Consider the following 23,895-nt stretch of genomic DNA (forward strand, 5'->3'; position numbering starts at 1 on the left):
GTAAATTCATAGAGGGATCAACTTCTTATACACACAGGTTCTCCACCTGATTTGCCTGATTTGTGTTGCTAAAGCCAAGAGGTCCAGAGCTGAATATTCTCACTGGTTTAATAATTACTAATTGTTTGTTTAATTCTTAGTAAATATTCATAAATGTTAGTAATTTCTAGTTACTAATTTCTGTTAACTGTAACTGTACGTGTAACTCTTGTCCTGGGTAGCCTTGCCTCCTATTTAAATCGGTGTTAGTCTGAATTTTAATTTGAATGTGCATTAAGAATTGGTCCTAATTCCACTTTGGAATGTCTTACAGGAGGAGTAAAAAAATTACATAGGAGTAATTAGCCACTAGGTTACACATACATAGACTGTTAGTGAGTTAGATTGGAAAAACAGGACTGCCAAGTGATTTCTCTCATAAAAGCATTATCTGGGCTCCCACATCACTGGCGTCACTTCAGTGGATGCAATAGCATTTTAAGACTTAACTTTGTAAGTCAACTTCGGACTTAAAAAAACGTTTTAAGTACCTGATTCAGGGCAGCTGTTGATTCTTGTGTGTTTGGCAACACTTGTCCCCAGCCTTTCACCTTTCCTTAGATGATCCCAGTATTGCTGCTCCCAGGATATTAGTTAACGCAACCGAGTGAACTTGTGAAAGATTATAAAGAATCCAGTTGTTCCTATCTATTTTAACACCACGCTTCACCTTGGCTTTGCCTGCAGCAAACAAAACAGTTGCAAGTTGTCTTTAAAAAATCCTTTGCAAAGGATGAGGGGAGGGGGCACAGCACCAGCATCCCAGTGAGTCCCATAGACAGGAATGAGTGCAGAGCAGCAGCCGCTGAGTCTAGGCACCAGGTCCTCTGTTCCCCCCTGCCCTCCTCTCAAAACACAATGCCTATGTTCAGAATCATTGTAAGTATAAGAAATCCCTTAATTGGATGCCTACGGCCACACCACCCTGAAAACGCCCGATCTCGTCTGATCTCGGAAACTAAGCAGGGTTGGGCTCGGTTAGTACTTGGATGGGAGACCGCCTGGGAATCCCGGGTGCTGTAGGCTTTATTTTTGTAACCTTATCTAGGTGTTCCTGCTCTGGCAGGGGGATTGGACTAGATGATCTTTTGAGGTCCCTTCCAATCTCTAACATACTGTGATACTGTGATGATTGCCCCTTGATTTATTCCTGGTAGAAACACCAGACATCATCTTCATCTTACATACTTTTGTTGAACCTCTTTCATTTTTTGATATTATAGCACAAACCCTCCCCCCCCACAAAACCACAAAACTTGTTCATGTTTTTTCATGTGTGTACTAATTTCAGCAGAATGTGGCTGGATATTTCTGATTATTCTATTACAATGTATTTTTTTACACTTTTCAGTTATCTGATTGCATATATTACCCTGCTGTCCGGAATGGTCAACTCATTTTGTCATTCTTTTCAAAAACAGAAATCACCTGCAAAGAAGCTGAGCCATGCAATTAGTAAATCACTCGGTTGCGTACCAAGTAGAGAACCACCTCGTCCTGTATTTCCTGAGCAGCCAGAAAAGCCACTTGATCTTGCACATATAGTGTGAGTATCTATTTTGTTCTATTTTTCACTTTATCAGTGATACAAAGCAAGGCACTTATGGCTGTATTTGACTTTGGAATAAGCTAGCAGAGAGAAGCCCTTGGAGGGGAATTATCAAGTTGTAGTGCTGTAACTGTTAAAGGTGTTTCTCTGGAAAATGATTGGAAGCATATTGTTTTGATAAGAATACATTGCTAACAAGAAAAGAGAACTAGAATATGTTTGTGTGCAGTTAGACTAAGCCTTGATTTTATATTCTACTTGCATCCTCTAGCATTTCAAAGTACCATTCTTACCTTTTGCACATCATATTGGATCATACTAGTTTCTCATTTACTGTAGATTAAAATTGTATAAGCAAAACAGTGTTAAATGTATTTATTTGCAAGTTAATGTTGCCTAGTATTAGTAGTAGCAGGATTTAGCTTGTTGCTGCTGCCTGGGAGCAATGGCTTTACGTTATTACTTGTCTCACTGAGAGGTTTTCTGTGTTTCTCTGAGCAATAGCATCGGTGTTACCTTTTCATTCTGACCTTGCTGTCGAACCTATGGAATGATTTTAATAAAATACCATTGTACTGGTGTTGGTTTGAATCAGTCTGCTTCCCCAGTTTGTCAGTTTTCACATCAGAAGTAAAACCTGAGATGACAAAACCCAAACAAATTATGTTACTGTATGTGCGAGATAAACTAAACCTCCAAATACATCTGTTTTAATGTCCTACAAAGTCCTGAGAAGAAGCCTTTTTGTGTGTCTAAGTTTAAGCACGTGCTATAGAGAAGAGTAAGGAGAGAGGAGTAAAACAAAGGGATATAATTTCTGCAAAATGGAGGACTCCCATTTTCACAAGTATTGAGTAATTTGTAGTTCTAAGAGTAAGTGGAATTGATGCTCTTCTGGTTTTCCTTCGACATCATTAATACCAGATTCATTCTTGAGCTGTTTCCTCTGGCACAATTTCTGAGTGAAGAACTGAGCTGTTCAAATCTGAATGTCATCTAACCTCTGACAGTTCAATATCATGATGTGCTGCTTTGGCATTTTCTGTTGCCATCTGATTTGGATTGACTGGCTCTTCTGTACGCTCCTTTTAACAGTTGTGGCAATCATTAAGAGAAAGCTGGAGGCTAGCTTGTCAAAGTATTGCAAAGGTGAGAATTGCAAAGCTTATTGTAGTGTGATAAAACACTGGTGTTGGCTTTCTTTTGTGAAAAGCATAGATGACCTGTAACTTGACATGGCAGAGTAGTTGCAATGCTGAACTCCTTAACCACGTAGTTCTGAGCTTTACCAATTTCTGCTTAGCTGTGTGATTGTTTTCTGCAGTTCTTGCATCACTGAATATTTATGAACTTTTATAATGCTTGCTGTAGTCCTATGCAGTGAGGGGAGATGATCTGATTTAATGGAATAGAATTGTGCTGATTTTCTCTGTGAAACTGCACTCTTAAAAAAAACCCAAAGCAACCAACCAACCAAAATTCTTGTTAAGCTGCTGTTAAATCCAGAGCTGAAGTCTGGGCTCTGCTGTAAATGAATGGCTTATCAAGCCCACTGGACAGGGTCGTACATTGTCCACAAAATCAGCCCCATGCCTTAGCCAGGATGTGTCATGGAGCTTGTTGCTCAGCTTTACTTCTGGATTTTCTGTAGTAAGGGTTCAGCCACACAAAAAAACATTTCATGTTTAAAATCTTATCAGCTCATGAATCTGTTCACATTTTTCTTTTTAGATTTTTTTCTGTGCTGCTTCCATGTTGAAATGCAGGAACATTCACAAGAGAAAATTAGCAGTTTACAATGTACTGCTTCTATTAAAAAAAAATAAAATATGTAATTGCATAAGTACAGTGTATGAAAACAATTCCAGCAGTGGCACTGGACCTGCCTGCATGAAAGAGGGCTGCAGAACCTGAACCAAAGTTTTTCTTCCGACTGAGATTCCCAAGTTTGATGAATTACTTCTTTCTCTTGCTAGGACATGTTAATTTATTAATGGATCAAAGAAGTTTCAGTCCTCAGCTGGACAAAGATAGGTGAAGGCAGAATTAGATGGCTTACTTTTGTATTTTGTATTTTTAATACATGACCTATTAAAGGTGCTTTTAAAGAAGCTGGGTTTTGCTTCCAATTGGTAACAGCCTCTGCCTCGACTTACAAACACATTGCCTTTTTCCTGTGCCCAGTCACATGAGGTAGATAGCAAGGTGGGAGCTGCTAGGGAGATGCTACTGGGGTCCTGCTGGGCAGAAGGGAGCCGAAGGCACACTGGATAGCCTTGCAGGAGCATATGGCCCTCAGGACATGTGGGCAGGGGTACGGTGCAACATCCTGTGCAGTCACTGGGACTGCTGCCTGGATACTCCTGGCAGCAGCAGGACAACTTGGAGACATCTGCTGGTGCTGCCAACTTTAATTAAAAAAAAAAATGCCCTAAGAAACTAAAGTATTGGGAAATTCTGCCTAATGCTACAAGGGCAACTCCAGGAACAACCAATAATGATCTGATGTAAAAATAATGTAAGTAAATTATTTATGTCATACACTAAATCACATTAGTATAATGAGGTCTCCAGGGAGACCTTACTGTGTCCTTAAGTAGTACCTTAAGGGGGCTGACAAATCTGGAGAGGGGCATTTACAAGGACATGTGGTGACAGGACACAGGGAATGGCTTTAAACTGCCAGAGGGCAGACTTAGATGAGATTTTAGGAAGAAGTTGTTCCCTGTGAGAGTGATGAGGCCCTGGCACGGGTTGCCCAGAGAAGCTGTGGCTGCCCCGTCCCTGGTAGTGTTCAAGGTGAGGTTGGACGGGGCTTGGAGCAACCTGGTCTAGTGGAAGGTGTCCCTGCCCGTGGGAGGGGGGGCTGGATCTGGATGAGTTTTAAAGTTCCCTTCCTACGCAAGCCATTCTATGATGAAAATATAATTAAAATAGGACAAAAAAGACCTACTGGGTTTTTTATATAAGTGATAACCTTTAGAGTTTTCTATGTAAGGGATACTATGTAAAAAAAATAAAATTTCCGTTTTTTTTTTTTTTTTTTTTAAAGGCAGACAATCACCCTCTCCCCTATTTTTTTAAGTGTGAAAAGTGACATAGCCAGTGGTGATTTTTTTAATAGAACTTAACTCATAAAGGGGAATCACTTAGGGCCACAATGAATCACTGTTTAAGTGTCAGTGGTCATGACTTGATTACATTTGTTTCATGTAAACAAGGTGTGCATCAGCATCTAACACAGGCTTTAGAAGACACACTGTCTCACAAAGCTGGAACCAACTTCAGCTGAGTAAATAAACTAAAATATTAATAACTAGGAACAGTTTAAGAATACGTGTCCAAATGTTCCAGGGAAAACAAGGCTTGGAAGGGAAGAAGAAACAGTTTTAGTCATCAAGGGAAGGAGAAAACACAATAATTGGTAGTAAAGAATGTAAACTGGTGGTTTACAAGTTACTGGGGAATGATTTCCAGGTTTTGGTCTGGCAGGGGGCTGCAGCTGTGCAGTGCAGTGATGGAGCAATTCTGCTTTCCAGAGATAATGCAAAAGGATGTACAACTGCACTGCCTACCTTCATGGTCCAAACTGCATTTTGAAAGAATTTCTTAATTTGGATGCTTACTGCTGGTTGTTGATATGTCTTGGAGCACTGGAAGAGAATTCCTATGATCTCATTTCTTTTTCCAAGGCAGCGAGGGGGGTGTGTGGGGAATGAAGTCAAACAGGGCAATCTCTTACATGTATTTACCAACAGGGCTTGGATGATGAATTAAATAACTGAGCAGTAGATATTTTGTTGATCAGTAAATAAAAAGGTAACTCCTGCCAATCAAGCATAGGCTTTGGGCAATGTGGTGTAGTCAGACTCAGCTCCTATCTTTTTTTATGAGATTAGTTTTGATTAATAAAGCGATATTGTTGGCATAATGCATTTATTATGAGCATTGAATAATTTAGAAAATAATAATCAATACAGCACATAGACAGCAGACTGGAAAAAAAGTTGTTTTGCTTATTGTGCTCAATACGAGTAGGAAAAGAAGGTCACTGAGTAGGGGTGTTCTCAAGCTGAGTCCTGCACTGTTCAAGCTTTCTTTCTGTGCTCTTAACATTGGTTTCCATGACCAGGAGGAAAAAGTGTACGGTCATTGCTGATAGGCTGGATGGGCAAATGAGAAAAATACTGGTGGACTGAAGGTGAAAAGGACAGTGAGCTGAGTAGAATGACTTGAAAAAACATTTGGAGGGCATGGTATGCACTTGGCTGAATGTGTGATGTCTGGGCTATTTCGTAACCAAGGATGCTCACAGGACCTGCGTGCCAAGAGAAGAGGTGACCCTCTGTAATGGGTGGTGACAGGGCCTTGGGCAGAAAATGCTGTCCTTATCACACCTGTAATCAAGCCACGTGTTGAAAGACTAAAGGGTTTGAGAAGGTTGATGAAAATGATTAAAGAACTGGAAATAGGTATGGGAAGATGCATAGCTTTACATTGAAAGGCTCCACTAATGCAAGGGTGACATACAGAGGTTAAGGAATGATATTACTAAAAATATCTATCCTAGAGAAATTAAATGTAATCCCAGGGTGCTTTAGCAGATAGGCTTAACAAAAGGCTCAGACCAGCAGCCAAAGCTAGACACATTCAGAATAAAAATAAGAGCTGTGTTTTTAATAGTGAATGTAAGTAAATAATTGTTAGAATTACAGAATCATAGAATGGTTTGGATTGGAAAAGATCTTAAGATCATCTAGTTCCAACCCCCTGCCATAGGCAGGGACTTCTTACACTAGACCATATTGCTCAAGGCTCTGTCCACCCCGGCCTTGAACACTGCCAGTGATGGAGCATTCACAACCTCCCTGGGCAACCCATTCCAGTGCCTCACCACCCTCACAGTAAAGAACTTCTTCCTTATATCCAACCTGAACTTTCTCTGTTTAAACTTAAACCCATTACCCCTTGTCCTCTGACTACAGTCCCTGATGAATAGTCCCTCCCCAGCATCCTTGTAGGCCCCCTTCAGATATTGGAAGGCTGCTATGAGGTCTCCACGCAGCCTTCTCTTCTCCAGGCTGAACAGCCCCAACTTTCTCAGCCTGTCTTCATACAGGAGGTGCTCCAGTTCCCCTTATCGTCCTTGTGGCCTCCTCTGGACTTGCTCCAACAGCTCCATGTCCTTCTTATGTTGAGGACACCAGCACTGCACACAATACTCCAAGTGAGATCTCACAAGAGCAGAGTAGAGGGACAGGATCACCTCCTTTGACCTGCTGGTGGTGCTGCTTTTGATGAATAGATAACCAAAATCAGAAGTAGCAGTGGAATTTCCACCAGTGAAACTTTAAAACCAAGGGGAGATTATTTTTAAATCAAGTAAGAATTCCAGTCAGTCTTATATTCTGTGTTTGACAGAAGCTCAGTTACTGCAGTATTTCCTTACAGCTTTATGAGATAGGAAAAATGCATACAAAAATTTTTGTGTAGTCTCAGAATCAGGAATTTTACAGACTCCACTGCTAGAGCACAGTAGATATGCTCTATGAGGCAATTATGGATTTGCTTTACTTATATTTCCAAAAATAAGTGTTTCTGAAACTACCTCTCCCCCTCTCTACCTGCATTCCTGCAGCTGGGCTGGGTCAGTAATATGAAAAATGGAAATGCTGCTATTTTGGTGTATTCTGCTTCTTTTCCCTTTATCCCTCTCCCTCCATTCTCTAGATTGTGAGCTGTGTGTAGGTGGGAGTTTCCTGGCTGCTAGAGAGTAATTCTGCATGAATCATACTCTTTAAGGAGTCAGTTTTCTGAATTAATTTGCTGGAACCCCCAGGCTCCAAGGGCTCCCCCTTTTTTAATGAATTAAGTGTGTATGATGGGGAGGGTGGGAGTGTAAGGCATTAAAAAACTCTTTTTGGTTGGTAAAGCAGAGATTATATTTGACATGGATCAATTTTCCCAGGAGAAATCATTCCAAGTTTTTCCTCACTGCAGTGTTATTTCAGGTTGTAACAGAATCCTTTTCCCCTGGCTCTGGACCCATCAGTGCAAACCTCTCCCATCAAAGCCTTCATTTTAAGATGCTATCTGAGATCGGTGCTTTCGGTGTCACAACCCTGTTGCACAGGACATAAAATATACTGTTCTTAATCAAAATAAGCACAAGATCCCACTTCTGGTGTGGTCCTGGAGCAAACACTGCAGTGCTGGGGTGTTCCCATGCTGTTGCTAAACCCAGTCGGCTGCTGCTGTGGTGACAGATGGGCTGCGTCACACTGCTGTAGCAGCTGTTGCTGCTACCTTGAGCTGCTCCTCTCTCCTTGCTGCAAGCAGTCAGTGTCATCACTGAAAAGGCGGGAGAACGTGGCACATGTCACCTCTGCAGACGTTCCTCTGCACAGCTTGGCGGTGATCAGTGTGACACCAGTGAAGGTGGGTTTGTGCTAATGAGTGACAGCTGAAGAGGGAACCTACGTTCCACTCCAGTGGCTCACAGAAAGGGAGTCTGTCTGCTATGGGGATTTCCAGGGGACAGAAATGCGGAGCCATAAGGAACTATGTATTACTTCAAATCAACTTTGTTATGTTAGAGGAATGGAGATGCTTCTTTAAGTCTTCAGCAGAGAAGTGAAAATGGCATAAAAAGGCATTTGTAGGGATTCACAGCGTTCATGCTCCTCCTGGCAGGGCTGGCAATAAATAACATTAGGGACCATATCATACTTACATGTGCATGCCTTGCAGCGAGCCAAGGCTGATCCTGTGAGGAGCAGTAATCTCTGATGTATTGCCATCAAAGCAGGGAAGCTGGAGGCATGTGGGTTATGTGATGGTTTGTGGCTCAGCTGGCCAGCTGTGTCGTGACTAACTGCTGCAAACCACAGCAGGCTGCTGAGGCCATGGATCCATGAATCCATCACCGTCCCTGGCTGAGGTAGCCACGCTCACATGGTGCCCTGGGGTTTGCAGCAACATGGCAAGGCTGCCTCCACATTCCCACCAGTGAGTGTGAGCGTGGATGCTGCCATCAGGTCTTGGCTCAGCCCTTTGGGGAGCTGCCGGGCAATGGGAGGATGTATAATGGCCTCAGTAGTACTTACACTGTACTTCAGTACAGCCAAGAGGGAGAAATACTGCTCTGCCTGCACAGAAGATGATGTGGCTGACACGCTGGCCAGCATATACATTGCCTATGTTGTACACAGTGTGACATAGCTGTGCTCTGCCTGCTAAGAAAGTACAACTTGTCTTTAGGATGGAAGTGCGATGTAGCAGTGGGGCTTGAATAGGGAAAACTGCTAATGGCCTGACTTCTTGTTCTTCCTTGCTACAGTATTTTATTTACAGGTCACATTAAGTTAGAATTTGAATTAAATGTCCTTTCTAGTGAAATGACACTTCATAGATTTACCTTGGTGTAGAGGACAGTAGGTTTAACTCTTTGAGAAAGCACAAATTGCTGTATTTGAAATGAAGCGTGGTTCTGCATCACCTGCAGTCTGTAAGAAATCACGGTGAGCTTTTTGTTCTCTGCGAGACTGATTTGGGAAGAAATTTGGGGTTGACACTGAATATATTTACTCCCAGAAATTTTGCAGTGATAATGTGTAAATGGTTTGCCTTTGCACATGAACATAAATTGAGGATCATCTTTGTGAAGAGGTACGGTAAGAATACCGGTTTGCTGGTTACAGAAGTGTCTCTGGACCATCAGATATATGTTGCCAGAGGTTTTATCTTGGTTTACGGTTCAAAACCTATTTATTGACAGTTCCTTTCTCTCACCCACAAATACTTTCTAAGGCAGCAATTATTTGGGTCTCTCTCATTGTTTCAGCTAAAAACCCTGTAGAGCGCATTGACCTGTCACAAATCGTATCCCTTTATCTGCTCTAACGACAGCTTTACTGAAAAACTGAAAACTGTGTAGGTTGCTGAATACTGATCTGCTTACAAAACTGCCAGTTCCTTGGGCCAGGCTGCCTGTTGCTTCTAACAGTGGGTCTAAAACCTCATTAGCTGATTTTGTGATGTTGCTTTTGGTGGATATCATTCCTTCTTCTTGCTGTCGCAAAAACCTCTGAGGTTTAGTGGTGCTGAGACTCCTCATTGTCTAAGGTGTGGCACACCTGAGGTGTTCTGTGGCTAAAGATGATGCTCTTATGAGCAGCCCTAGAGCTCTGTCCCCAGGAGAGAGACATGAGGGGAACATCGTGTGGGTGATGCTGGCCCCTGGATCTTGGGCATCATGTTTCCCCAGGCACCATCCAGCTGTGGCTACTGTGTGATCTTTGGCTATCAAGTTAATGTTTTAACTTGCACATTACTCCACATCCTTTTGTCCTTTTAAAATGCTCTGTTTAAAATATATCTTGAAAAACAATTCTCTTAGCAAGAAAAATAATGCTGTGTTTAATTTTGATTAATTGTGCATAACTGCCAGACATGCCTGTTGGTTGCAGAGCAAACCAAGGTGCTTCACAGTTGTTTCCTGCATGGAAACCCTCAGGAGCCCAACCCCACCCTATTTTATAATAAATTTTATGTGAGACGTTGTTTAGGGTTTCCAGCTCCTCTTAAGGAAATCAATCCAGCCTCACTCAGTGACTGGACTTCTGCGAGAGTAAAGGTTCCTGGTGGAGAACCATGGATAAAGGGAATGCAGTGGATTTCATATATTTGAATTTTCAAAAAGCCTTTGAAGGGATAATTTGTCAAAGACTATTCAAGAAACAAAGTTAGCAGGGGGGCTGGAACTAGATAATCTTGAGATCCTTCCTAACCGTAACTATTCTATGATTGGAAGAAGGATCTTTTGATGTGCTGAAAAGTGTTAAAGGTTAGGGAAGCAAAAGCTGGAGGTTAATGGTCAATTTTTAGGGTGGAGGAGGGTCAGTGCTGTGGTCCATGAGCTGATCCTAATGGGACTAGGCAGTCCCTTTAGGCACTGGAAACTGCTCTGTCTCTGCAGAGCCTTCTCTTCTCCAGGCTGAACAAGCCCAGCTGTCTCAGCCTGTCTCCATAGCAGAGGTGCTCCAGCCCTCGAAGGATCTTCGTGGCCTCCCCTGGACCCACTCCAACAGCTCCACGTCCTTCTTATGTTGGGCCCCCAGGGCTGGATGCAGAAGTGCAGGGAGGAGTCTCATGAGGGTAGAGCAGAGGAGGAGAATCCCCTCCCTTGACCTGCTGGTCACGTCGCTGGTGATGCAGCCCAGGACACGGTTGGTTTCTGTGCTGCAAGCACACTGCTGGGTCGTGTTGAGCTTCTCATTGACCCACACCCCCAAGTCCTTCTCCCCAAGGCTGCTCTCGTTATTATGGACAGACAATTCCCTTGGATTACCAGGAACAGGAGAGACAACAACCTGTTACAGTTTTGGGTTTAATGGGTAGGAAAAAGATAAACTGAGTAATTGAGAGAATTCTCTCCCATCTGAAGTGGGAGTTAGGTAAAGAAAGGAGAACTAAGACCTCAACGTATGCAAGTACCTTTCTCCCCTATTGGTATGGGTCATAATTGGGAATAGCAATGAGAATCTTGCCTTTTGTGTTGGAAGCTCCGCAGTTTTCTTGTTGCGCTAATGTGTGTCTGTATGTACACACACACACATAAGTGGGTCTGTGAGGTGTGTGTACAAATTAATAAGTATATGTTGTCCACTTTGTAATGTTTTTACTCTGAACTTTTTTAGTGGAAGTGATGTCAGTCCCCATGCTTCATGGGCACCCTTTCTACCGGCATGCGTGCCTCCCACTGCGCGAAGAGTCACATGTTTACATCCAACAGGTTGAAGAAGAGCTCAACCTTCTCCACTGTAACCAAGTGTGCTTCCTGGTACCTTGTGTGCAAGCACCAGCAGCACACCACCCACATGGGAGTGAGCAGCATGTTCTGCAGCAAGGGCCTCAAGCTCAGCCCACTTCCTTCCACACTTGCACCGATGCTCCCAAGATTGGAAGAAGGCTGAGGAAGGTGATGTGAGACTCTGAAAAGCGCATCTTAATCATTGTCACTCATTAGGTTTCTTGCACACAGTTGTGAGGTCTTAGAATCTGTCATTTTTATCTGTTTGCAGTGTTTGAAAATTGCTGCTTTCCTCAGAGCTGCAGAAGCATTTGGTATGAATTTATTTTTCTGGAGTATGATGGCTTGGTTTTGACTTTCATGCTCATTCTGTCACTGCAGAGGAATGGCATGTGCTCCTGTCACATTATAGGCATTTTTTTACTAAAATTGCATAAATATGCATTTAAAAATGTAAATATGTGTAACAGCAGACAGATGTCATCTTTTCTCATAGAAGGGTATACAGTCAAACATGTTCAAAATGGATGTTTTCCTTGATTTAGGTATTCTGGTAGGGTTTGCATTTGAATGCACCACCTGCCACACTGAATTCTCATTTCCCAGTAAAGAAGGCAGGTGTCTGTATTTTCTGCAGCAGCTCCCCTCAGGTGTGGTGGCAGCCGTTAGCTCTGGGGACCAGCATCCCCCACAGCCCAGTGGCCATGTAAAGGGTGCGGATATCTGCCAGGGGCTTTATTTTTCCTGAAGCCACTATTGTAATAGAAGAGTTCAGAGTAGGAAGGCTGCGCAATACACTTGGTTTGACTGCAGCTGCGCTTATTCTCCATGATAGAACAGAATTTTTCTTAATTTTGAATTTTTATTCTTTGTTTCTCTGGTAGGCTGCAGTACATTAAGGTTTTGCTGGCTGAGAGAAATCTCTTCTTGATTTCAGGCTGGTGGAGGTTATGATAAACAAAATGAATAGCAACCTCCAAGTGGTGGTGTTATAATTCTGTTTGTTTATTTTGAATTCTTTTTATATTCCTATGATACATCAACTTTGTAATGATCTTTTTACAGTATTAGTAAGCAGCTCTTTCCTGTTCCTTGAGAATGCAATATTAGTAGATTTAAATGTTAGATTGATACTAATATTTTAAGAATGTATTTTAATACTAGTTATTAGATTACTATCATTGTGAAATATCAATATATTAATATTATCATATATTATTTAAAAACAATTTAATATTGTTGTTATTAATTACTGTAATTACTATTAATTAAATATTAAATTTTAATACTAACATTAAATAGTAGTAGTAGATTCTTTAGGTGAGGCCCTGGCACAGATTGCCCAGAGAAGCTGTGGCTGCCCCATCCCTGGCAGTGTTCAAGGCCTCATTGGATGGGGCTTGGAGCAATCTGGTCTAGTGGAAGGTGTCCCTGCCCATGGTAGGGCATTGCAAATAGATGAGCTTTAAGGTCCCTTCCAACCCAAACCATTCTGTAATTCTATTGTCAAGTATCTAATCCCAAACTGTGGGATACTATCAATATTTATTTAATAATTATTTAACACCTTATAATACTTATATTCACAGTTGTGGTTCTGGAAATAATGCTATTATTCAGGGGCAGAATATAGAATGTTAGTTATAATTCCTTTTATACTTGAAAAAGGAGCTGAGACTTTTTTTAACCCTTAAGCTACTGATGCTGAAGCCAAATTTCAGTTAAGAGTCTACCCTTAATGATCAATGGAATAATAGTAATAATAGTAATGGAATGAACAATGAAGGGAAGTTGCTGTGACCTTTTCTCTTTGATACCCTAGATCCTAACTTACTGAAATCAGGCTTTAGACAAACCTAAATAAATTGTCTGCTTGTAGGAGTAAACAAGTGAAATTTCCTTTTTTATGTGCTTTTTACATGCAGGTGGTCAGATTATTGGTGGCATAATCCCTCTTACACTTACAATTTATGAATCATATTATTCTTTCTTTTGGTTGAAGATGTACAGGAATTTGCACTTTAGAGTGTGTATATTGGTCTGATCTGTGGTTTTATTCTAGTCAGTCTTTTTTTCTGTTCCTTCCTCTCTGCTGCCCTATTTTTTTCCCTCTTTCCCTTTCCCTCTTTCCCTTTCCCTCTCCCTCTTTCCCTTTCCCTCTTTCCCTTTCCTTCTTTCCCTTTCCCTTTCCCTTTTCTTTTTTTTTTTTTTTGCTTTTTGCTTTTCCCTTTCCTTCCTTCCTCAGTGCTGTGGAGAATGCAGTGTCAGTGGATCTTCTGCACCCCTTGATACACAGTTAGCAGATCAGTTCCTAATGCTGCAAGAATTAAAGTCTGAGATGTACTGATGCTGCTGAAGCCTGGGATCCTGCTGAAACAAGAAGAACTCTGTCCCTCTGAAGGCTTTAAAATCACAAATGTCTATATGGTGAATAACTGAGGACCTAGAATTTTACAAAGGAGAGAAGCCATTCTGCACTCCCTTTAATCCACATGAAATGAGCCATAGCCGGCTGTGAGTGCTCTCTTAGAGAACCACAACAATATTCTCCCCCTAAAAGCCAGTGTTTTAATCTCAGTGTGGCATTCCCTTTGTTATGCTTATGTTTCTCCTGATTAATATTGTATTTTGAAGAGCAGGTTTTGCACTCTTTATGGAATCATTGTAGAATCACAGAATGGTTTGGGTTGGAAAGGACCTGAAAGCTCATCTAGTTCCAACTCCCTGCCATGAACAGGGACAGCTTCCACTAGAGCAGGTTGCTCAATGCCCCATCCAACCTGGCCTAATTTTATATTAATTTATTCAAGAGGAAGAATCTAGCTAAATATAAAATGTTCCTTGTTTGTTAAAAACTTCATGTATGTGTTAGTGTGCTGCTTCTGCCTGGTCATCTGTCCCTTCGCCTTCAAACAGAACAAAATGGGCTAGATTTTTAAAAAATTAATTAAAACCAAGATAATCCTCAGCCCTTTTTTGTAGCTGGACAGTTCACCCTTAACAGCCTTACCCAACCTAAAAACATTGTGTTGGACAACGTACCTCTCCGAGGGGATGCTGGGTCACGTGGTGGCTCCGTTTCCTTAGAGACGGCGCCATGCAGCGCGCCGGGATGCCGCGCACGCCTCGGGATGCCAGCTTGGTGGAGGACCGGACGGGCATCCGCCACAGCCACAAAGGTTCGCTGGATTTGCATTCTTCACCGTTTTCCTGCTTTAGCATGAAAATGTTCCCAGGTGTTCACATGCGGCCGGGATGCAGCAGTGTATTGTTATGGCAGAGTTAACTTCTCCGAATGCTATTTGAAATGTCACCTGTTTTTTTGTGTGGAGCTTTTACGGGAATGCCAGTGAGGAGCAGGAGCGTGGAGGTGCTCTCAGGTTGTATTTCTTTCTGGCTGTTGTGAGTGGGTCATAGGAACAGCTCAGACAGGGATGTGGCATGAGGTGGCTGCTGAGCAGCCTGGGCTGGGGCACTCAATACATGCTGCACTTCCATCGTTCCTGTTAGTCATTACAGAACAGGGCAAGAACAAAGTCATGATGAAGTAATATCTCATTTGATGCCTTGTTTACAATAAGGATTATTATTAATCAAGCATTCATACCCATGGGACATTTTAGTGGAAAATTGCAGAATTTACTGTGATGTTTTGTCATGATAAGTAATATTGCAAATTACTGGAAATAAGCAGGCATAATAATGAACTCACATTTGTGTCAGTGTCTCTGAACAGCTACTGCTATACCATTTACATGCTAGAGATAGCAAATAGCTGAAGAATGCTCTTTAATGTTTTTGTTAAGAGATGTTGCATACAAATATATTGGCCATTATATAAAAAAACAGGGAATTGCTCAGAAACAATATATTGTGTATATTTTCACTATTTTATTACAGTGATCAGGGATTAATATACTCTTTCTGTAACACCTCAGATATCTGTATATGTTTTCAGGTTTCTTACTGGTTTTTAACTTCTTGGCATGTTTTAATTGTTTCCGATCATTTTAACAGAAGCAAACACCTTAAACCCTTTTTTAAATTACTACAAACCAGTAAAATTAAAGCAGTCTGTTTGTCATTCCTGCTGCTAAAATAACCTGAATTTGCAGTTTTCTGGAGGACCAGGCACAAAGTCCTTGAGTTCCCTCAGCCAGGCACGGGGCAGTGAATGATGGGGGAGATTGTTATCCCTGCCTCAGTAAGGAGTCAGGGAGTAAAACCGGGTCGTATCCAGACACGTTTGAAACATTTCCCTTTGGCAAATATTTAGGCTGCTATTTCTGGATTATGCCTTTTTAACCTAGATTGTTGTTGGATTATGGTTTTTTTAATTATTTTTCCTGCCTTCCCTTCCTTCAGGATAGCTTTTGGCTGCTTAACTACTAAGTGCCATTAGGAAAATTAGTCACAGTTAAAAAACAGATGTAAAAGCTCCATAAAGGCACATAGAAAACTGAGCTCCACATTTGAAAGGGAAGCAGACACCACATTTCTCATCCCTTGTCCTTCAAAACGCTCTTGAATAGGGTAAGAACAGGAATCGGCTATTTTCTACTGTTTAAAATAACAAAGAGAACAAAGGAGGAATTACTCTGTAATATATAAATGCATATTTTCATGAAAGTTGCTCACATGATTTGCATCGGAATGAGGTGATGAGATCCAATTTAATATTACAGTTGTTATGTTCCCTTTTTATAGGAAAAAAAGATGTTGGCTCAGCATACCCATGGATATATTTGTCCTAGGTGCTCTCACTGGAGAAGTAGTAGTAGCTATTTTTACAGAATTCCTATTTTTTCCTTATAAATACACTGTCAGAAAGTAGCATGTTATGATAAGGAGCTGCTGACAGTCCTCTCATGCTTGGAATTTGACCAAAGTTTGTGCAGAGCAAGTGCTCAGTGCCTTCTGAAGCTGCAGTCAGATGCATTATTTTAATTACAATGCAATCATTCTTTACAACTATTTAAACAATGCCATAATCTGGATAGCTTAGGGAACAGGTGAAGGGCTATGGAGAACTATACGTCTGGTTCTCTGCCATTCAGGAACAGCCATGAACATGTTCCCATTCTCAAGTTTGTTTCATCTGCGCAGTTCATTGGTTTCATATCCTGCAAATTCAGGTTACCCGTATTTGGGGGTTTTTGTTCCCTGTTCAGAAAAGTAATTGAGTAAGTACCAGAAACTTAGATCTCTCTTCTAGACTGAGTCTTTAAATATACTTTCTTGTGTGTGTGTGTGTGTGTGTAACAGTAGAACTAACAGGTAACAGTTTCACACTTTGGGGAAATTTGGAATTTTTTTGTGTTTTATTCGGGGGAATCTCAAAGGTTACATCAAAGCTCAAGACCAAACCTGACTAGCTGCTTCCCCTGGCTCCCCAGTGAGATAAACTAAGCCCTTGAATAGAACAGAGATGAGGTAAGAATCCATATGAATTTTTCATTGCCCTGTGGCCATGTCTACACTTGTTTGGGAGCTGTGCACAAAACCAGTGTAGTTTACGTTGAATGCAGCTGTATATATAAATCTTGGCTCCTGCTCTGGGGCTGCTCCTGAGGATATGGTTTCCTGAACCAGTTCACCTCTGGCAAAGGCAAGCCAGCTGTTGTTTTGAAAAGCTGCATCGTAATAATCCCCGAGTGTGGTTTAGTTGTTTCAACAGCAACAAATCTCCTTTGGTTGAATTGGAGCTAAATTTGTTGCACTTCTAAACGTCTGTTTTCTGTTTCTGGTGTTTCCTATGCATGACCTGCTCATTGCCATGAAGATAACACAGTGCTGTGTCCTCTGAGTCTGTGCGTTCGACTTTGTTTCCATTCATGTATTCATCGCTTCCAGTGCCGGTGCAGCTGTATCTATTCACTGCAACAAAAATAAGTATTTATAGATTTTTACTCCCATTAGTTTGATGCAGCCATTATTTTGCAGAAGAGTGAGTTGTGTTCTGTTGTGGCTCATACAACACCAATGGCATAGGAGCTGCACGCACTCACTGGAGAAACTGTTGTGCCGCTGCCACCAAGAGTTGAACTGGTCCTTTTGCAAGATCTCAGATTCCAAGTCCTCAGCAGCAGAATGCTCTTTTTATTTGAATTGAAGAAATCTAATCTGAAATAGTTTCAACTTTGAAACAGAACTCCAACAATTCAACGGTCTCTAAATTTTTTTAATTGTAGCAATGTATTTTAATGATCAGGGTTCCCTAACGTAGAATAAAAAACTTCCTGCAGAAGGAGAGGAGGAAGTTTCTTGTTTCTTAATCCAAACTCCTACACAAGATTTAAAAAACCACAAAACTCACTAAGGAGAGATTTATTTCTGGTTTGCATAGTACCTCTAGGAAATATGTATTTTATATCAAATATTCTCCTACAAAAGAAACCAGAAACCCTCCTGTTTCCAGGTGTAAGTAGTGTCCCAGCTTGGTTTTCAGCCTACAGCTGGAGGGCAGTCAGCATTTTGAAATACTGCCTCCCAAGTCCTCCTGCCAAGAGAAATCAAACCTTGGGTTTGATCCTCAGGTCCAGCTGAGCCATGCACAGTGCAGGATTCAAAGTCAGCTGCCCAAGGGCTGCAACTTCTAGCTGCTTGGTGTTGGCCAGAGTTGTTGTGTGGGAGTTCTGTGGCATGGCAAAGATAGCTGCAAGCAGAGCTGCAGGCCTAGCATGTGTAGATGGGCAAAAGGAAGTAAAAGTCCAAAAGAAAAAGAGCAGACCCTTCTTAAAATACAGTGATTTTATTTCTGAGGTCTGCTTCACATGCTCTGCAGCATCTTCCCACTGCACTGTTCAAACCTGATTATGTGACTGTGCAAATTCAGACTTTCTGAGGTTTTATTGTGCAGTGTATTACACAAAGAGAAAGGACAACATAGTAGGAAAAGCAACAAGTAACGTGTTGCGATGACAGGTTGTTTTGAAGGGACCTGCTCTCTTGCAGGCCATAACCTGTTGGAGAGCATGGGCTGCAGCTGCCTGCCAGTGTGTAGTTCTGAATTTTGTATCTTGGATTTGGCTGGTAATTCTTATGTTTGTGTCTGATGGATTTTCTTGTGTCATAGGTTTGTCTTCAGTCATTGTAAGATACCACAATATATATTTGACGAGCAAAGGTTTCCAAAGCTTTTCCTGCTGTGAGGTGAGGTTTTTCCCTCATGTTTTTGGGCAGAAGAGCTCAACACATATACACAGATGTTACTACAAGTATTTCCTAATTCAGGAGTTTGTGTAAGCCATCACAGAGGTTTAACCTCAACCACAAATACAACAGAGATCAGAAGATTTATTTCAACTACTTCCTGTGTAAAGTAGAAAATACTAACAAAAAGACAGGTATTTTATAAAATGCATTAAAGTTTCCAATCTGAAGAGCTTGCCACAGCCGTATAGTAGTTCACATGCTTTGTTGCACTTCCTTCGTTGAGGTTTCTGCTCCTTGGATTTTGTTATATCCTTGCTTGTCTACTGCAGTTTGGTTTTATTAAAAATGAATTACATGTAGGTTGCCATGAAATCACCACATAATTGTCTGCTACATATGAGGTTTGGAATTACAGTTCTCTCTGTGAAAAGAATGTTTTCCAGCTCTTAGTTTTTCCTGCATTTCTTTGCTGAACCATCCCTGCTTTTCTGCCTCTCTCTTGAGTTGTACTTCTTAAAACTACATGTAATTCCTTTAGTTTTTGTATGGAGCCAAGTGCAACAGAAACCCCCTGCTTCCCAGCAACCATTCTCCTGCTTGTGCACATGGTTATTGCATGTGGCTGGTTTGCTCCAGCTCTACACCAGGAATGCTTCAGCTGACTGCCATGGGCCCTCGTGCACTTCACAGTAATTTTCCCAAGCTGAAGCCTGTGTCCCCTGTCTGTTAGTCCTGTGACAAAGGGTAACTCTAGCACCCCATTCTTTGCTTTCTGTTGTGAACTTTTATTTCTCCTTATCAGCTATTGCATTTTTAAGTAGGTTTTCCTTTTCTTCATTGTCCTGCCTTCAGTGTCTCCTATTGAACATGTGCATTGATCTTATATACTACTTACTCAGGCCTGTAGTCAGAAGGAAAAGGCAGCAGGAGATCATTATTTAGGTTTGAATAATAAATAGTGGGCTTTATTTATGGTTTTGGTTATATATAATGAACAGTACAAAAGAAATAATTCTTTCATTTCCACCTACTTAATGATAGTTTTGGAGTACTTAGAGAATAGAAGTTCTTACAGAAATATGAATAACAGTAAAAGAGTTAGTCTCTTAAATAGTAGAACAAAACTGTTGAGTAGAGAGAACATTGGAGAGGAAATTTACCCATCCAGTGCTCACTGTTATCCAGTGTATATTATGACCTACTAATGTCAGATGTGATGAATTTTGAAGCATGTAGGTATCTGACCTAATTCACTTCCAGAAGTGTTTCAAGAAATTGTTGAACTCTTCAGACATATGCAGTGGAACAGCAAAGGCAGTGTTTAAGTAAGAAGTCTAAAATCATTTTCACCTAATATTATTTAAAAGTAGCTTTGTGGACTGTCTCTGTCATCCAGAGGGACCTTGAGAGGTGGGCCTGTGCCAATCTCATGAGGTTCAACAATGCCAAGTGCAAGGCCCTACACCTTGGTGGGAGCAATCCCAAGCACAAATACAGGCTGAGCAGGGACTGGATTAAGAGCAGTTTTGGAGCTTCAATATCCCACAGTATTCTGCAATATCCCTGTCTGCTCATACCAGCCCTCCTCTTTTAATTTAATGTATGTCTGTGTTGTACTTAGCCTGTGTTCTATACGTTGGCTGCCCCAGAGTTCTTGCCATTTGTACAGAGCTCTGAAATCCGTATCATTGTGTTCTTGGAAGCTATGTTCTCTTGCCTAGCATGGGTTAAAGCTTTCACTTTCAGACATTCTTTAATGTATACCTGTTTTGGATAGATGACAGCCAGTGCTTGTGTCAGGCCTGAAAAGACATTGCAAAGTGCGTGAACTTTGTATGTTCTGGTCTTTTCTGCTGCTTGCTCACCACTTGACTCCTGAGCATGTGTAAGTTTAAAATTATAGAATTATAGAATATCTCAAATTGGAAGGGACCCAAAAGGATCATTAAGTCCAAGTTCTTTAATTTTAATTAGTACCTTGGTGCAAAATCTGATTTTTGCAGATTGTCCTAGATCAGATCAAAACCTCTGATGTAAAAAGGAAGGGCTGCCTGATTTTGGATGAAGTGTGTGAAGGTAGTTGAACACTCCCATAGGTTACTCAGAGGAGTGGTGAAGTCTCCATCCTTAGACGTATTTGGAACCTGACTGGGCAGCCAGCTTTGGTCGATCCAGCTTGAGCAGAGAGGTTGGAGATGATGATCTCAAGAGGTCCCTTACAATCTCGACGACTCTGTCATCTGAAATACCCAATTGCAGGAGGCAGCTTCAAGATGATGGGGGCAGGGTGATCAAGCAGTGCCACAAATCAACAACTTGAGGTTGTCAGTTCCGTGTCTGCTACCACCAACATGAGGGGTTTGCTTGTATCATTGCTGCTGATCAAACACTTAACTCTGGCAGCTTTCTGATTAAACACTGTGCGGCTTTGATATCAGATAAAACTGGAGGTGCAAAGTCAAAGGAATAAGCCCTCAATCAGTCATAGTACTGCATATACTGTTAATTAGAATGTTCCTGGGACCATTCTTTGCCGGTGAAGCCAGCTGGCTCTGAACGATCATATCCATGCTATTAATCTGTTACCATCCAGAAGAGCCTGGCCACATCTGAGCTCCTAACTGAGAGTCCTTTCTGACTCCTGCGAACTCCCAAACTACTCCCAGGAATTGTCTGTGAGAAAGCTATTTGCCTTGGGCCAAAACTGCATGAGGGTCTGCTAACAATTTAAACATGCAGATGATCCTTTTCCATGATATTGGAAGACTCCCTGGCACGATTTCATTTACTAGTATAAGTTGGGCCAAACAGCTCTGTATCAGGCCATCTAACTACGTTCTTGAAGATCTGTGGGATGTAAACTGTAGGAACTGTTTGAAAATAGCCATGCAGGAGTGGGCTCTAAATTTTTGACTCAGTAAATGGTGTCTTCCCACTTTATTGTAACTTTTGGAGGCTTTGCAATGTATGGGGGCAAAAAAATTGTATTATCAATATAGAACACTTTGCATATAATAAAATGGCTTTATCCTCTTTCACCAAGGGAGGACACTAACCATTTCCTTGCTCCATTGAACCTTCTCCCCCCACTTGGCCCTTCCTTTGGGTCATTGAGAACCAATGATCACTTTGACACAGTGAGGAGACTTCACAGAATAGTAGAATCACAGAATCCCAGGTTGGAAGGGACCTCAAGAATCATCCGATCCAACCCTTCTTGGCAAAGCATGACCTAGGCTACATGCCCCACCACCCTGTCCAGCTGAATCTTAACAGTGTCCAACATTCAGGACTCACCACTTCCCTGGGGAAATTATTCAAATTGCTGATTGTTCTCATGATGAAAAATTGTCTTTTACTGTCCAACCATAATCTCCCTGGGGGTAATTTGTGAAAAAGAAAACCTTGTATATGGAGTTACCTACCTGTGGTCACCAGCAGGTACACTTGTGGTCTAGAGTGGCAAGGGAGAGGTAATCTCTTTTCTTAAGTCAGTTGTCATAAGAGGAACGAAAGAATATATTTTGGGGGCACAACCTCGCTTCTGTCACCTCAAACCATCACAGCATTTGTCCTTCTGGGACAAGAGGGTGCCACTGCTGACAGCTGGGGATGGTATTTACTGTGGGTAACTTCAGCCCTGAGTACACTTTGGAGGAATCTGTATAGTCTCACGAGAACTGAAGCTAAGACAGAGCAGGTAAAGTTACTGTGCTATTATCCAAATGTATTGACATGGTTCTAGGAATATGATGTGAGAAAAGCAGGTTGTATTTCTGTTGCTTTGAGTCCTTCCTGATATGCTAGAATGGAAAGAGATTTGTTTAGTTAGAATTAGTTTGTACATGGTTATTCGTGGGAGTCTCCCACTGGACTTCCAGATATTTGCAAGGGCATTTCTTTGCTTCTGTGATAATGCTACACAGTTGTCAGCAAGAATTACATTAAATCAGATTGCACTTCATGGTCAATGTCTTTCTCACATGGAATTGCTGAGCAAAAAAGCATTAATAGTGTGTGTCTTGTGAGGAGCAAACAGTGCTGATGAATTCCAATGACCCATACTTCCTAAACTGCTGTACAAGAAATAAAGCAATTCCCAGAAAAAGGGATTGTGCTCACTTTATCGCTTTATCCAGCTGACACTTATCTGATAAAAGTACTGTCATGTGCACTGAGCTGGTTTTAGTTTTACAGTTTTACGCAATTGTGTTTCGTCAGATGCTATTTATCGTTTATGGTGGGGCTTTTCAGCTAATAAACTGAGCTGGGGTTCCCTATGGATTTGATTCCTTTGTTACAGTCCCTCTGTTTAACTTCAGGCAAATCTCTTGTGATATCAAGGTCTTGACTGCAGTGCCATCCGGCCCGGCACCTCGAAATGCTTTGTGTTAATAGTTACTTAACATCCACAAAACTATCTGTTTTCCTATAAATCTCTCCTTAAAATTCCATCAGCATGCCTGCAAAAAATAAGAGTAATAGTGATAGTAATAATAATCGTAATAGCAATAATAACAGTAGTCATCATCATCATCATCGTTAAAGACTAGGGTCAACCACTCTGTAGTGTAATGTAATGTCAATATGATTTTTCAGTTTCATATATCGAATATGTCTAATATAATATATCCTTTGGTTTGTGCCTACCTTCATGTGTTGGTCCAGTCTTACTCATAAATCTTTGTAACTCTTTTTGCACAAAGAAACACAGCCAGAACTGTCAGTGGGCTTCCTTTAGCAATGTCAAAAAGACTGATAATATCTGTTATAAAATCTTACTAGTTTAGCAATTCTCAGGTTATAGAGCAAAACCCAGGTTCAGAGTTGGCAGATATAGAGCTGTTCTGTTGGTAGCCCTGTAAATACAATAGCTACAATTTTAGAAAAAATAGCAAAGACAACTGATGGATTAATTCCACCCCTAATTAAAAAAGTAGCTTAATTCCAGGCATTATTATTTGAGAATTAAACAAGTACTGACATTTATTACAGTGCTAATCAGTGCACCTGAGAAATACTGTCTTTTTTTGTCATATAGGATAGCCTTACACACAAGACATTGCCTAGTGGTAGAAAATGTTATGTTACACTTCTGACACGAATACACTAAACTACTGCTGCTTGAAATCCTTATCTGGCTCGAGATAAGAACGTAATTGTCCTACCTGAGAGCCAGTGGAATTTTTCAAATGTTGGAATTTTGGGTGCCAATCTTCAGCTTCAGACTCCTCAGTTCCAGATCTGACTGACAGAGCAGCATTCCTGCATTCCTTTTTTTTGTTCTTTTTTTCTTTATTTTTTCTGTTCTTTTTATTTTTTCTTGGCTGCTGTGACAGCC

General features: G+C 41.2%; 1 protein-coding gene across 1 annotated transcript in view; it reads left to right on the top strand.

Annotated features, from left to right (window-relative positions):
• DTNB (dystrobrevin beta) overlaps positions 1–23,895 on the top strand; it is a gene marked incomplete at its 3' end in the record, with an annotated part of 198,487 nt that overhangs the window by 61,047 nt on the left and 113,545 nt on the right. Inside the window, exon 10 of the mRNA XM_080615962.1 lies at positions 1,461–1,585. Within this exon, the coding sequence (XP_080472088.1) occupies positions 1,461–1,585 (125 nt within the window). The remainder of the gene's footprint in view (positions 1–1,460; positions 1,586–23,895) is intronic.

The sequence above is a fragment of the Psittacula echo genome (assembly GCF_963264785.1).
Source record: "Psittacula echo genome assembly, chromosome: 4".
NCBI lineage: Eukaryota > Metazoa > Chordata > Aves > Psittaciformes > Psittacidae > Psittacula > Psittacula echo.